Source organism: Malaya genurostris, chromosome 2 (assembly GCF_030247185.1).
Source record: "Malaya genurostris strain Urasoe2022 chromosome 2, Malgen_1.1, whole genome shotgun sequence".
Classification (NCBI taxonomy): Eukaryota; Metazoa; Arthropoda; class Insecta; order Diptera; family Culicidae; genus Malaya; species Malaya genurostris.
In genome coordinates this window covers 350,498-366,806 of record NC_080571.1, presented here as the reverse complement: position 1 = coordinate 366,806, position 16,309 = coordinate 350,498, and the positions used below count along the sequence as shown (strand labels likewise).

The window sequence follows — 16,309 nt, the reverse complement described above, 5'->3', positions numbered from 1 at the left end:
TGAAGCTGGATTACTAAGTTCATAGGAAGCGGTGAAATTTACATTGAATATACCGAAGCCAGTGGACCCGTCTAGATATGATCCGTCAGTGTAAAACATTTTATTACAGTCGACTTCTTTAAATTTATTATTAAAATTTTTTGGGATCTCTTGAGGGCGTACAGGATCCGGGATTCCACGAATTTCTTCTTTCATGGATGTGTCGAAAAACACAGTAGAATTAGAAGTATCCACAAAATGAACACGGTTGGGAACAAACCCAGAAGGATTTATATTCTGAGCCATGTACTCAAAATACAAGGACATAAAATGTGTCTGTGAATTAAGCTCGACAAGCTTTTTAAAGTTTTCTATCACCATCGGATTCAAGATGTCGCATCGGATAAGCAATCGATATGAGAGATCCCAGAATCGGTTTCTCAACGGTAAGACGCCCGCCAACACTTCAAGACTCATCGTACGAGTTGATTGCATGCAACCCAAGGCAATACGCAAACAACGATACTGAAATCTTTCCAGTTTAATGAAATAAATATTCGCAGCGGATCGGAAACAGAAACATCCATATTCCATTACTGACAATATCGTCGTTTTGTACAACCTGACCAGGTCTCCTGGGTGAGAGCCCCACCAAGTTCCGGTTATTGTACGAATGAAATTGATTCTCTGTAGGCATTTTCGTTTTAGATACCTAATGTGACATCCCCAGGTACTTTTGGAGTCAAACCAGACCCCCAGATATTTCAATGTGAAGGCCTGAGCTATGGTTTCACCCCCTAGTCGAAACTGTAATTGTGCTGGTTCTCGCTTCCTTGAAAATACAACCAGCTCGGTTTTCTCCGTAGTCCGTAGTCGAGGGTATCTTGCAATGGTCCTTGCAGATCGGCAGCTTTGGGTCCTATAATAGACACAACACTGTCGTCGGCAAGTTGTCTTAGCGTGCAAGATGTGTTGATACATTCATCAATATTGTTTACGTAAAAATTGTATAAAAGGGGGCTTAAGCATGAACCCTGAGGAAGTTGTAGTTGAATCGTTTTGTCAATAGATTATATTTAAAAAATCTGAGAGCAACGCTAGACAATCGTTCGTTCCTTTGCCTCTGCGGAACCTAAATTGTGTACCTGAAAGCTATCCATTTGTCTCGACTCAATTGTCTAGACGGAAGAGAATCATTTTCCCCCACAATTTCCGAATACAGGAAAGCATAGCAATCGGCCGATACGAATTGTGATCGAAGTCTGGTTTCCCAGGTTTTTGAATGGTGGTAACTCTCACTTCTCTCCATTCGTGTGGAACAATATTACCCTCGAGGAACTTGTCGAATAAATTCAACAAGCGCCTTTTGGCAGAGTCAGGCAGATTTTTCAACAAGTTATATTTAATTCTGTCTAACCCCGGGGCTCTATTGTTACACGACAAGAGCGCTAGTGAGAACTCTACCATCGAGAACGGTGTTTCGTTTGTATTCGAAATCGCGACGCGGGATATTTTCTGTTCCGGAACAGAATCAGGACATACTTTTTTAGCGAAATCGAATATCCAGCGGTTAGAATATTCCTCCCTTTCGTTCGCGTGATTTCGATTGCGCATGCGACGGGCCGTATTCCAAATAGTGCTCATTGCTGTTTCTCTCGTTAATCCGTAAACAAACCTTCGCCAGTAACCGCGTTTCTTAGCTTTAATCAGACTTTTCATTTGAAATTTTAACGCCGTGTATTTCCGATAATTATCTGGGGTTTCAGCTCTGAGCACTCTTTGTCCCACCATGGGTTGGGAGAACGCATACTAGTTTGCGCGCTGGGTACTCGTTTCGTCTGAGCTTGAACTGCGGTGTCGAGAATCAAGCCAGCCAAACATGTATACTCTTCCTCCGGAGGAAGCTTCTGTGATGTTTCTAGTTTCTCAGATATCGAGCTCGCGAAACTTTTCCAATCAATGTTTCGTGTGAAATCGTACGAAACATGGATTGTTTCCGATAGTCTTACACGGTTGGTGATAGAAACTATGATCGGTAAGTGATCGCTACCATGAGGATCACAGATTACCTTCCACTTGCAATCTAACTGTAGCGAAGTCGATAAATCCAGCGCACTTGGTTGTGCTGGCGGTCTAGGGTTCCGTGTCATTTCTCCCGTGTTTAGAATTGTCAAATTGAAGTTGTCACACAGATCTTGGATTAACGAAGAACGCTTATCATCATATAAGCAGCCCCATCCTGTATCATGCGAGTTAAAGTCCCCTAAAACCAACCGCGGTGAAGGAAGAAGTTCTATGATGTCTGCAAGCCGACGATGCCCTATCGAGACTCTGGGAGGAATGTAGATGGAAGCTATACATAGATCTTTGCCTTTAATATTAATTTGACAAGCAGCAACTTCAATTCCCGGTGTCGAGGGGAGGTTAATACGATACCACTTTTTGATCCCTAAAAGTACCCCTCCATAAAAGTTTTCTCGATCCAGGCGGATTATGTTAAAATTATGGAAGTCGAGGTTGATGTTGGAAGTCAGCCATGATTCACTCAAGGAGAATACATCGCAATTATGAGTATGTATTAAGTGTTTGAAAGAATCAAGTTTTGGGATGATACTTCTGCAATTCTGCGGATTATGTTAAAATTATGGAAGTCGAGGTTGATGTTGGAAGTCAGCCATGACTCACTCAAGGAGAATACATCGCAATTATGAGTATGTATTAAGTGTTTGAAAGAATCAAGTTTTGAGATGATACTTCTGCAATTCCACTGAAGCACCATGATCATATCGTCGATTCTCGTTGGTAAATTATCCATCAAAAGATACAATCGCTGCAAGGACGGGCCATTGTTCAGTCAACTGTTTTAAAAATGTCCCTACCGTTGGCAGTATAGCAGTTAGGAGGCTTTTTAGAGGATCAGTAATATGGAAGGCTATTAATATCCAGTCCACGATATCAGAAAATTTCAATGATCCAGCGTTTGTTTGATTTTCTGGTTGTGATTTGGAGTCATTCGGGTTTTTTATGCCCCTGGAAGTGCTGGGTACTCCTTATCATCTCTAAGTTTTTTTAAAACCAGGCGAAGGAGAAGCCAGATTTTGTCTTTTCCTGCTTCCTTCAACCTGCGTGTAGGAAGGTCCTTCACCTGGGTCGTTCCTCTTCAACTGGCAAGAGTGCAAACGGGTTCTCAGGGTTCGATGGAGTGGTTCTTTTTAAGATTGCCGCGTAAGAAGGTTCTTTCACGGATCGCTTCAATTTCTCCGCATGCTGTATGTACGTAGAACACACCGAAAGATCATGAGGATTCTCCCCGCAGTAGCAACACTTTTCTGCTGCTCTTCTGCAGAGATCGTCCTGATGGGTCTCTCCACATTTGCCGCATCGCAGTTTGATGCATCAATAGATTACCGTATGCCCTAGCTGTTTGCAGCTTGTACAGTGCACTACTCGTGGTACATACAACCGAACAGTTAGACAAACTCCACTCACTACCACAAAATTTGGAAGTGCAGATCCGGCAAAAGTCACGCGAAACGAGTCCGATTGGTAAAATTTACCATCTATCGATTTGGAGTACAATTGCTTGCACTCCAAAATTTTCACTGACTGAAGGTGCTTGCACTCCAAATTTTCACTGGCTGAAAGTCGGAGTTTTTGAAACGGCCTAATATGTGCAAAGAATGAAAATAAGTGACTTACTTTTCTCAGAGACGGCTGAACCGATTCTCACAAACTAGGATTCAAATGAAAGGTACAATTGTCCTATACAAAGCTCCTCAATTTAATGTTGATCAGAATTCCGGTTCCGGAGTTACAGGATGATAAGTGAAAAAAATCTGGTTTCAAATTACTTCCTCAATTTTCTCAGATATGGCGTGACCGATTTCAACTAGCTTTGATTAAAATGAAAGGTATCATGATCCCATAAAAAAACTGCCAAATTTCATCCGGGTTTGACTCCCGGTTCCAGAATTATATGGTGAAGTGTGTTAAAAATTGGATACCGTTACTTGAAGCGGCGAAACAACACACGTAAAAAAATTTCTTAACTTGCCTCAAAACTATTCCAATCGGTAGTAATTGTCAATAGACAACTAAATAACTCGAGTCCGGCTATGCTGGTTCTCGTATTCTGATTCCGGAAGCACCGGAAATAAAAAGTAAAATAATTTCTAAACTTGCCTCAAAACTATTCCAATCGATAGTCATTGTCAGCAGACGGCAAATATTAATTTGGCTTTCTTTGTTTTTGGGTTTCTGATGAACGACCGAAGATTGTAGCCATAGACTCAAAAATGGATCCCAGTCACTTTTCTCGAACCAACTTCGATTATACCGGTTCTCAGATTCTGGTTTCGGAGGCACCTCTTTTCGTTTCCTCAGAGATGGCCTAACCGAACTGAGTACTTTTTCACTCTATAGGTTATACTAGGTTATTGACAACCATTTTTGTTTTTCAGGAATGAAAGAAATTTTTTTTTAATAATACCATACATTTATATATGACAATATGTGAGATATGAGAAAGGCATCATTACACCACTTGGTGGATTAAAACAGGTTTTATATACGCGATCAGTGATCTTAAGATCAGCAGTGACCTTAGATCACCAATGATTTTTGACTTACGGTTATTTTTTCAGCCCTGCCACGGTTTATCACAGTTAACAGACGTACAGATTTGAATAGAATTTTTCAATTTCGCAGAGAAAAAAATGTAAAAATGACCAAATTTGAGTTTCTAGCAACGTTTTTTTATTGAATTAGTGACAGAAGAAAATCTGGTTTGATATAGCAAATATCGCTGCTTGAAACTACAAAACAAGATAATTAATTTTTCTCAGTGGATAAGTTTGTTCCAATCAATATTTTGATAAAAATAACCCAAAATTTTGCTTTATTCTAATTTCTTGACAAACAATTTCACCTTCTGCGTTAGTAGCAGAATGAGAGGGTGCGAAATGGCTTGTAGGTTGAAGCCCATCCTAAAGTGCAGTGTTTATCATAGTATATTACAACATATAATTCTGTTTTTTATTACATCATGAATTATTATTATTATTATTATTATTATTATTATTATTATTATTATTATTATTATAGAGCGTAACTTACACTGCGACATTAACTGTTATATTGTATCATAGCATATTATTTCACATATTATCGTCTTACACTATTTTATGTTATTATATACTATGTTGTATGGTATTATACTGCATTGCATTATATCATATTATATTGTATTATATTATATCATATTATATTATATTATATTATATTATATTATATTATATTATATTATATTATATTATATTACATTGTATTCTATTATATTATGTTATATTGTATTGCATTATGTTGTATTATATTATATTATATTATATTATATTATAGGCTTTGTTATGAGTAGTACTACGTACCTCTGCGCAAAATAAAAAAAAATGTTTTCGTTATAAGTTATCATTTTTAAAGTAAATTTTAACTAAATATCAAGGTCGTCACAAGGTGAACTTGGTCCTCACTGGTTCCTGTTTCATGCTTACACGTGTATCTGTGGTGACAATTGGTCGATGGAATGCGTTGATGGCAGAATGAGAGGATGAGAAATGACATATAAATTGAAGTAATATAATATCATAGCATATCGCAACATATCATTTTATTCATTCTATTATTTATTATATAATTCATTGTACTATATTATGTTGTTTTTTATTATTATTTTCATTATTATATTTATTGTTATTATTATTAATTTGTCATCAATAATAATAACATATATTATTTTTATAGATTTGGATATTATTATTATTATTAGAAGAGAAATATTCTACTTCCTGCATTAACTGTTATTTTATATATTGATTTATAATATATTATATTTTATGACATTGTATTATATTATATTAAATTAAAACATATTATACTATATTATGTTATATTATTTTGTTGTATTTAAGTATTATTATTATTATTATTAATAATATTATTATTAGTATTTCTATTGTTTCTATTAGTATTATTTTTATGATTATTATTATTATTATTACTACTATTGTTACCATTATTATAATCTTTTTCATTATCAGCTACATTTTCATTTCCATATTACACATTTCACTTTACACATATATTATTAAATTGTATCATATTATATTACGTCATATTTTGTGGTATTATATAATATTACATTGTACTATATTATACTATATTATGGTACAATGTTTGGTATTGTTTTATATAGTATTGTAATGCATTTTTTTCATACACAATTATAAGTGTATTATATTGCATTGTGAAGTATTACATTTTTATATTTTATGCATAATAATATTTTATTATATTCAGTGTCGTATAGTGACCAAACTATATTATAATATATTATGGTATATTTTACTACATTATGTCACATAACATTATGATACTATTATATTTATCATAAAATATTATAGTAGACTATAATACACTGTACCATACGATTTTGCAACGTTTTATACTATATTGTGTTTTATTGTATTATACTGCCGGAAATTATATTAAAGTGTATTATGTTACATTATATAATACTATGCTCAAGTACATTGTAAGGGAAGAGGGATGGGAGTGCATCAGGGTATCTTACAAGTGAATGACTGGATGAAGGAGTGAAATGTCAACCCGATTCACAGGGGAAAGCTGTGTGTTTTCCCCAGAAGGTCTGAAATGAGTAAGACGCACCCTTCTAACAAACAATCCATCAGGCAGGTTTAAGCTGGTACAGCGAATTCTTTTATTATATGGCCGGATGTTATTGCTGGAAGGCGCCGGGTCCTCAAAGCCCATTTTGGCCTTCTTAACAGCAGTAATATGAAAGTTATCTGATAATCAAATTCGGATCTACTGTAAGTCTACCTGCATCCACTGGTAATGCCTTGAACTGATGGTGGCTTCACACATACATACATACATACATACCTCAGCATTCGAAGAAAATTTCTTTCACTGGAGAAACATTTTCAGGTTTGAAAACGAAGAATAGTCGTTGGGGGGCAGGTCTGGAGAATACGGAGGATGGTGGACCAATCCGTACTGCAAACCACCGTTGCTTTTATGCATGAATGCGCTGGTGCGTCTTTTTCCATAGCTTGATGAAAACTAGAACTCGCATGACACGATCAGCTGTTATTCAAATACTAGTGGATAGATTCTCATGAAGTTTGGTATTGGGCCATCAAGAGGCTTGTTATTAACAAAAATATACACGGTTCGAAACTATTCGCGTCTTTTCTGTGAGAAGTCCGGGACTTTTCATTCCATGTAGTAGTAATAGCCTATCTCTAGACCCTGTCAGCTTGAGGTGAATCAAATATTCAGTAGGTAGTATAAACAAAGAACCTTACATAATAGAACGGCTCAAAGGATTGAAGAAAGTTTGCTATTTCAACCTCTACATCTATATAAAACTTTTCAGAAAATTTCATTTTCATACAACATATATTTATTTCTTCCAATCTATTCCTCGTTGGTAAATGTTTTTAAGGTGCGTTTTAATCATTTCATGGTTGTGATATTTTACGGATAAAGCACAAATACATTTCAATAAATTTTTTATCAATACTTCGCACAAATTCGTCAAAGTCTATTCGTTCCCTTCTCTGTGCTTAAGTGTTTGCAATAGTTTATTTCTTCCTCCTCCTGATTTAGTCCAATTCGTCTTTATACACGCTCAATAAATTAAATAAATAATTTAAATAAATAAATAAATAAATTAACTTAGTACTAGAGGTTGTGGTAGTTGTTGGAGGAGTCTCGCGGTCATGTACAAGTCTTTGTTGATTGTCCTCTCTCGTTGCTTCCTCTTCGTTGTTAATGGCTCGTGAAAATTATAATTTTCCGTTTTGTTTTTGGAAAGATTCGAAGAGTTATAATATTTTGTAGAAAAATCTTCTCATATTGAAGACTTGGGAGAAGTTAGCATACGAAGGGATGGGAACTTGGCCACGTTCGTTTTCTAGTGTGAGTATTTTCGTTGGCCTTTGTCATTAAGAGTCTTTCTCTCTCGGATTTGTCACTTTCACTCACTCACTCTCACTCTCAACAATGTTCAACCTGCCTGAATTTGCTCAAGATTGGGAGTACGGAGGGAGGAATTGATCACACTCACACGTCGGATTCAGCAATCTCTTCAACTGCGCTTTCGTCGATCAGCTCATCACTGTCCTCTTCGTCATCATCATCATCGTCAGCGTCATCGGCTTGCGTTTCAGTTTCGCTATTCGTTGAAGTTTGGTCAACTTTTTGTGGCGTTGTCTCGTCACTGTCATCATCATCGTCATCGTCGTCGTCGTCGTCGTCGTCCACTAGTGATGTAATACCTTCGAAGATGTCGTCGTCGTCACTGGTCGGCTTGGTTGCGGTCACGGCTGCAGGAGCGGCAACAACATCAACTTTGTTATTATCTGATGATAATGTTTGTACCTTTTCTGGAGAACCCTCGTCGTATTCTGCTTCTTCCTCGTCCTCTACAACTGCTTCCGTTACTGGCTGAGCATTCTGGTCTGCCTTCTGTGCTGCTAGTGATTCGACGATCTTATTCACTTCGTTATTAACGTCAATTCCTTCTGGCTTTGGTTTCGGTGGGGCTTCGATTTCATTTTGTGTAGCGGCCGCATCAGCTAAATCAAGTAAAGCCTGGGTGTTCTGCGCAACGGCTACCGGTTCCTTTACAGGGACTGGTTTTTTCTTTTGCTTTTTTGATGGAGCGATCGGAGCAGCTGGAGCTTCAACTGGGACTGGCACTGGTTCATCTTCATCATCATCATCGTCGTCATCGTCTTCTTCGTCGTCGAAAGCACCTAGAATATCTTCACCGAAAAACCCCAAACCATCATCATCTTCATCATCGTCATCGTCATCATCATCATCTTCTTCATCCTCATCCTCATCAACTGCGGCAACAGGCTGTGCAGGTTGACTAACGGCTGACTGTTTCTGTTGGTCAACAACCGAGGGCACTCCCGCCGCAACTGGAACTGATGCCACCGCATCTTCATCATCGTCATCATCATCGTCATCGTCATCGATTTCATCTTCAACCGAACCTGAAATTGTGAAGAATGTATCTTGCACGCATTCCACCAAAAAGGGTACCACAAACGGCATGGAAAACAGATCAATGCAGGATCTTTTTTTCGCATACTGCGGCTACTCAAAGAAATTCATTGTGATCAAACCGAACTAATCGGTTTAACAAGCCGTTCATGGAGCCCTAACGATTGGTCTACCGCCAATACCAATCAGATCATCTTCGTCGTCGTCATCATCATCGTCGGCATCATCATCTTCCGCAGAATCGTCATCTCCTAAATCAAACTCATCCGAATCGTCATCATCGTCATCATCATCATCGCCACCAGAAACTGGTGCGACAGGGGCAGGATCTACTGCTGCTGCTGCTGCATCCGCCACCTCATCCACAGCTTGTCGATGAATTAAGGCTCCTTTCCGTACCGCGCGTCCTTCTACACATACAAACACCAAATTATGATCATTTCACGTTTTCGTAATAAACAAATTACCTTCAATTGGCTTCGAGGCGGCAAATGCAATAATTATTAAAATTAACAGTAGCTCTAGAAGAAAAGTGACTTTCATTTTTAAAATATCTGAAACGGGAAAACGAAGAAATATTTTGAGATTTTGTTAACTCAGTTTGAGCGTCTCATTTAGCCTGGGCCATTATCTTCAAAACAGCTACAGATGAACGCTTTTTTTTAATTTATCAACAAACGCACACGCGTCTGATTATCTGCAAGGCCAAGTAGGCTTTGTCGTTGTGCCGTGAAAGGAAAGTGCTAATTATTAATTCATTATTCGTATAGCATCGGAGCATCGGAGCGGGTGAAGCAAATGAAAAAAAAAATCACCACGAGAAAGCCGCCTACTTAACCAAACAGCGAAAATTTATTTGTCTGACGGCAGGAAAGTGAACTTTCTTTCCGGCAGGCTGCAGTGCTGCAAAAAAGTGGAAAACCAGTTTTCGTGACACATTCAGGTATTTTTTTTCCGAATGTTCGACTCGGTTATCAAATTTCAACAGCAAATGCTTATACATCTCAAGTTTGAAATATTTTTCTCCCCTGAAAAAATCCTGTACAAGCCGGTTATAATCTGACCCCAATTCATTGATACGAAACGAATGATCGTGTACATGTATAAACGGTAAACAATAATTATCTCATTAACAATGCAGATTTCTTACCACACAATTTCACCTGATTTCTCGCCTAACATATGATTCCTTAATCGTGTGTTAGACACGAGAAAAGCAGAGCAGATTGGCATGAGATGAAGTAAAAATAGAAAGTGTTACATGGACAGAGCAATTTCAAGGCCTACAGCAACCAAGTCAAGAGCCACCTTTGCTACCAATAGAAAATAACACTGGAAACGATCAAATAAAAGAAAAATGGAAAGTTCAAACAGGTTCCACATCATCTTGGTTGGTTCATTGCACTCCACTCATCTGACTCTGGGAACTGTCCAGCAACGACCTTGAACAGTGGGTTTCACTTATGTGGGGAATTTGATCGACGTTACATGAATAGTTTTGGACTAAGAATCGTATTTTTAGGAAAAACAGAGCAACCCTACTACCCTTGGACTAACCGTGATGATAAACATTATGACCCCTGTTGTTTATCCATTATCATTATAACATTATCCACTGATGCTATCACTAATTTCACGAGGAGTACTGGACTTAAGTTATATAAAAGTCAATCAAGTTAGAAAATATTTGCATGATATATAATAAATAAGATAACTATGCTGCGAATAAAATGTCGTTAACATTGAGAATATTAAAATTTTACTGTCTGTAAATTTACTAAATAGTTTTTTATAGAAAGCTATCTGTGCTGACTGTAAATTCTTGTTTCGTGCATCGTCTACCAAAAAGTAATAATATCGACCAATACGATGCGGTCAAAGTTGTATAAATGAACTTTCACTTCAGTATTCATTCAACCACCACTACCAAGTAGTCGGTATCTGACAACTAACAAAAAGATGTTTGTAGGCCATGTATAGGCCTTCGACAATTGTTTTTTTTTTTCAGTTCTATGAACAATGTACCATAGCAATAGGAAACGTAGAGAAATAGACCACATTAGATTCGAATACATTGAGTCTTTAGGCCAACTTTAAATATTTGTTTGAATCAAATAAAACTATTTTTGAATCAAAATTTTAATCAAATAAAACACTCTTTGAATTAAGTTTAGTGTGGCAATGCATATTACATTTAAATATATTAAGATATGGATTGAAATTCGAAAATTTTATTGAATCAAATCAAATTTTTTTGTTACATTACATTAGGTGTGTTTGAATCAAATTTGTCGTGGAATAGATTCAAATTATTCATAGTTCATAATTCAGATGAATTATGTATGTACAGGAAACTTATATTTTTATTCATTCCTGGGAACGGTTTCACAGTAGAGTTATTGAAAATTAACGAAAGGTAATAGAGAAGTTAATACCGCAACCGTACAAAATGCATTCAATAATAAATATAAATTATATTCAATTTATCAATCATTGAATCTACGCACAATCGCACAAAAGCCTGATTGCAGAAACGAAACTTATTTACCTTGAATCAATTAACAATTGTTTTTGATTCCAAGTGCAATGAAATCAAATCCAGATTGAAATAAAATATAGTTCAATTCGAAACACATTATATTTGAATTTAATGTTCATTTTATGTTTTTCTGCGGGAGTAGAAACAGAAAACAGTTGCTTTGAAGTAGGCGCTGATTCAAAATAAAAAAATATTTTTAAATTCAAAATTAATTTTTCTGTGTGTACTATTTAGAAATATATTCATAACGCTGCGAACCGAATAAGATTAGGATTTCATTTTCATACGGACTAACAAAAATAATATAGAAAGACTTAATATTATGTATTCAGGATATGTCTAGTATCACTTGCATATATTCCAATTGTTTCAATTGCGCTTTTGTAGTATAAGAGAAACATTTTTACTGAGTAGATCTGTTGTGTAACGTAAATAACCCAAGTGAAGGATCATGATTAATCCAAGTAAAGTGATTATACGATCATTTATACGATTGCAAAGATAGAAATCTTACTTCAAAGTATTATCCATTTAAATTAGGCATACAGACGAAACACGCTTTGGACAGTGTCATATTCCATTCATGTATACTTTGATTTATGAACCCACAACTGTATTATGTAACAATTTGATTGGTAAAGATTATTAAATTCTCTTGTTATATATTAAACTAAAATTATCCGTTCAATCAAACCAATGCTTTGTGCTGTAGGATGCAGGGTTTAAAAATATATATGTATTCGAATCTAAGACAATCCTGAGAAGCTCAATAATTAACAATCATACTTAAAAAATCGCGTAGCACATCTCAATTGGGTCTTGTGATTCAATAAGCATCCGGAAATGCTACCTCCTACCAAAGGACTTGAATGAGCGATCACGTGCGTCAAGCGACGAACCTGCCTCTATAGACCATCAATCTGTCTACGAATGAATCCGCGTGAAAGTGAACTTGGTTTTAAGATAGTATCCAATATGTACGATTCCTTTTCACTTTTCTGCGTTTTACGAGTTGGGCTTTCCAAAGACTTAGCAGCTAAGCATCTTCTTCTTCTGTTTCATCATCTTCTTCTTCGAGCGTTTCTTGGTTTTGCCACACCCCTTTAGTGTTGCTGGATTCGTTTCTCGAATAACCAGAAAGCTGGTAGTTAAAAATGTGTGAAGATAAAAGAGAAAGTTTGGTTTACATCATAGTTGACCTGCTGCGTGTCGCTACAGGAAAACATTCATGCATATGATCATCATTCATTTTTTTGGGGTTGATGACCAAACAAACGAACAATCATATGGAAAAGACTGTTTCATCGCCTGTCTTCTATTCTGAGGCCAACAATTGTAAGCAGTTGGAGAAAAAACCGTAATAATCTGCTTACAAATACAGGTAACTGTTATCTTTTATTAGCTAGGAAACATACGTCAGTTCACGAACGCCACGAATGTAACGTAAAGTGTATGCAAAAGTTCAGTTTAACAATCTTTGACCAATCACGCACCTGGTAGCGCTTACTCCGAGTCGTTACATCGTCAAATCGAGTTTAGCGAAATGATTTACTTTTCCCAAGGAAAATAGGGCAAATTTAGCCGATCGCAAAGAAAACAAAGAGCTGTTGTTCTGGTTACAGGTAAATGAGTAAAATGGTTTGTAGTCTAACAGCACAAATGTTTCCCAAACAGTAAATTAAACAAGAAAACGTCAATTGAAATGATTTCTGAGGTATTTAGAACATAAATTGAATCTCGTAGTGCTGCGACAAGAAGTGACAGCAACGGTATTTCTTCATTTCTTCGGAATACAGCGAAGCACATTCTATGATGGATAAGCATATGGGATATGCTACTTGTTTAATTGCAGCCGATCACTCAATGCGTTTTGCTTTCGCGAGTTGAAGCAATCACAATTCATAAGCACAAAGAAGAAAACTAAAACCAGCTTCCTATATTTCTCGCTCTTTTTAGGTCAGAAATCATAATTAACGTTATTCGGTATCGAATCCGTTGTTTGTTCGACATTGAAAAGTCAACTGTTTTATGAGTTTAGTTCATTTCCGCTGTTCTATTTTTTGCTTTGCTTTTAATCGAACAGTTAATATTGGTTGGAATTTTGAAACGATCTCGCTTCGATAGTCAGATGAAATGATCCCCAAACTAGCTAAAATATTAAATAATCACCAAAACTATGGCCATAATTTTAGCTGAGATTTCATTAGGTTATCAAATCCACTGGAGAGGTCCGTCGGAAACAATGTTTGAAGTCGTTAAGGCGACCCGGATGGGTTTTTCGGCACACCACAATATTTATTCCTTATCGTTTCACCGAAGTGATCTCGCCACGAAACTTTCTCTTTAAAACTGCTACGTATCAACACGATCATCATCGCCATCGTCATCACCAACAAATTCAGGTTAGTAATTCAGGGAGAGAGAGTCCACCGTATCAACGACCTCTATCATCCGTAATCCGTTCGATTTCTCTCATTTCCATATTTAATTCCAATTGATAAATACGGGGCACCATCAAACACAATGTAAAACCAGAAAAAAAGTCGAATGATTTAAAAGTTCCAAAAACTGATTGGCCATGCAGAGATGTTTTTTGAAGAAATAATCCGTTTTGTACATCTTAAACGAAGCACCACTGTGTATCCTGGAACATCCTTTATCACACAGTCAATTCCCACATTCCCAAATTAATCGCCGGGTACTCACTTTAACTTAAACTACCAATGCTAGATAGGCTTTTCAACACGCCCGACTCTATCCGTCGAACTAGATAAAAAACACGACTTTCTTCCACCGATCACACTGTGCGACTGACTGAACTTTTTCCACTTCTTCGACTCTTAATGAATACCTGGTATGATGGACGTGATTTTCGTTGTCCGGCTACTTTCTTTCCCCCGCTCTGGTGGAATCCGTCCTCTCGGGGAAGCTCCTGCTATGTGTTGTTCCGTTTCACTCGCGCTCATCACATCGAGAGCTGACTGCCTGCCGGTTTTTGGATTCAACGTTCGGTACCAATGACGATGTTCACAGCGCCGAAACGATGTTACTCGTTCAATATCTTCAAGTAAAAAAAGGTGTTACGAATATCTAAAGGGTGATTTTTTAAGAGCTTGAGAACTTTTTTAAACAATAAAACGCATAAAATTTGCAAAATCTCATCGGTTCTTTATTTTAAACGTTAGATTGGTACATGACATTTACTTTTTGAAGATAATTTCATTTAAATGTTGACCGCGGCTGCGTCTTAGGTGGTCCATTCGGAAAATCCGCTTTTTTATCGACAAATTTTGTTCAGCGATGAGGCTCATTTCTGGTTGAATGGCTACGTAAATAAGCAAAATTGCCGCATTTGGAGTGAAGAGCAACCAGAAGCCGTTCAAGAACTGCCCATGCATCCCGAAAAATGCACTGTTTGGTGTGGTTTGTACGCTGGTGGAATCATTGGACCGTATTTTTTCAAAGATGCTGTTGGACGCAACGTTACAGTGAATGGCGATCGCTATCGTTCGATGCTAACAAACTTTTTGTTGCCAAAAATGGAAGAACTGAACTTGGTTGACATGTGGTTTCAACAAGATGGCGCTACATGCCACACAGCTCGCGATTCTATGGCCATTTTGAGGGAAAACTTCGGAGAACAATTCATCTCAAGAAATGGACCGGTAAGTTGGCCACCAAGATCATGCGATTTGACGCCTTTAGACTATTTTTTGTGGGGCTACGTCAAGTCTAAAGTCTACAGAAATAAGCCAGTAACTATTCCAGCTTTGGAAGACAACATTTCCGAAAAAATTCTGGCTATTCCGGCCGAAATGCTCGAAAAAGTTGCCCAAAATTGGACTTTCCGAATGGACCACCTAAGACGCAGCCGCGGTCAACATTTAAATGAAATTATCTTCAAAAAGTAAATGTCATGTACCAATCTAACGTTTAAAATAAAGAACCGATGAGATTTTGCAAATTTTATGCGTTTTATTGTTTAAAAAAGTTCTCAAGCTCTTAAAAAATCACCCTTTAGTATTCCGTTCTTTTCAGTTCATTTCCACAATTCTTTGCTAGCAGTTACGAAAACCCAAAGGTGATTGTAAGACTGCTTGTGTATCCATAGATTCCCTCTACCGTAACATAACTATGACTGCATGGTAACTTGGAACAATTTCGTAACTATCTCCAAACAACTATAAATTCAGAAATTTTAATTTTAAGTGTATAGTACCTGCGTGAAGGTACGTAATTTGAATGCGTGTCGAGTTCGATGCGCTCTAAAATACATCGTAAACAGCTGTGTACAGTTCCAATTGATATTGAATCTAACAAAAAATACTAATTTATTCAATCCCAAAAACATATGATTTATTTTTGTTGAACAAATACATCTCGAACTTATAAACCTTATTACTAAGGAGTGTATCGAAATTAAGCTATTCACAATTTTTCTTTCAAATTATGATAAAAAACGATATTTTATTCAACCTAAAAATTGATCCCTGATTGTACGAGGGTAAACTTGAGCATAATGAAAACCGGATGAAATTTAAGTCACGAATTTTCGAGCTTTTGATCGAACGCTTTTCATCAAGTTCCGGGAAAGTGTGGCGTCGCGTTTTTTGGACGCTTGAGCCCAAATTTATTTGAACTCGTGCATGTTCCCAGCTGCCTTACCACGATTGCCCAGTAACGTTCGATGGGTCGAAG

The 16,309-nt window shown here is 36.9% G+C and overlaps 1 protein-coding gene across 3 annotated transcripts; it reads right to left on the bottom strand.

Annotated features, from left to right (window-relative positions):
* Positions 1-7,561: 7,561 nt before the first annotated feature.
* Positions 7,562-14,431, bottom strand: LOC131432311 (zinc finger protein hangover-like). Of its 3 annotated transcripts, none has more exons than XM_058598515.1 (4): positions 14,318-14,431; positions 9,540-9,626; positions 9,246-9,482; positions 7,562-9,062 (listed from the first exon to the last, which is right to left on the bottom strand). In XM_058598515.1, exons 2-4 carry the CDS (start codon positions 9,613-9,615, stop codon positions 8,122-8,124), a joined length of 1,254 nt encoding a protein of 417 aa, XP_058454498.1. In that variant the 5' UTR covers positions 9,616-9,626; positions 14,318-14,431; the 3' UTR covers positions 7,562-8,121. The 3 variants fall into 3 exon arrangements, with proteins under 3 accessions (XP_058454498.1, XP_058454499.1, XP_058454500.1); XM_058598516.1 differs by having other exon boundaries at positions 9,255-9,482; XM_058598517.1 differs by having other exon boundaries at positions 7,562-9,050; positions 9,255-9,482.
* Between the last annotated feature and the right edge of the window lie 1,878 nt (positions 14,432-16,309).

Bases quoted from the DNA above. Each gene is read 5' to 3' on its own strand.
- LOC131432311 (XM_058598515.1), bottom strand. From the start codon at position 9,615: ATGAAAGTCACTTTTCTTCTAGAGCTACTGTTAATTTTAATAATTATT. The intron at 9,483-9,539 runs GTAATTTGTTTA...TTGTATGTGTAG, and splicing joins CGCCTCGAAGCCAATTGAAG to AAGGACGCGCGGTACGGAAA. The intron at 9,063-9,245 runs GTAGACCAATCG...TCACAATTTCAG, and splicing joins TGATCTGATTGGTATTGGCG to GTTCGGTTGAAGATGAAATC.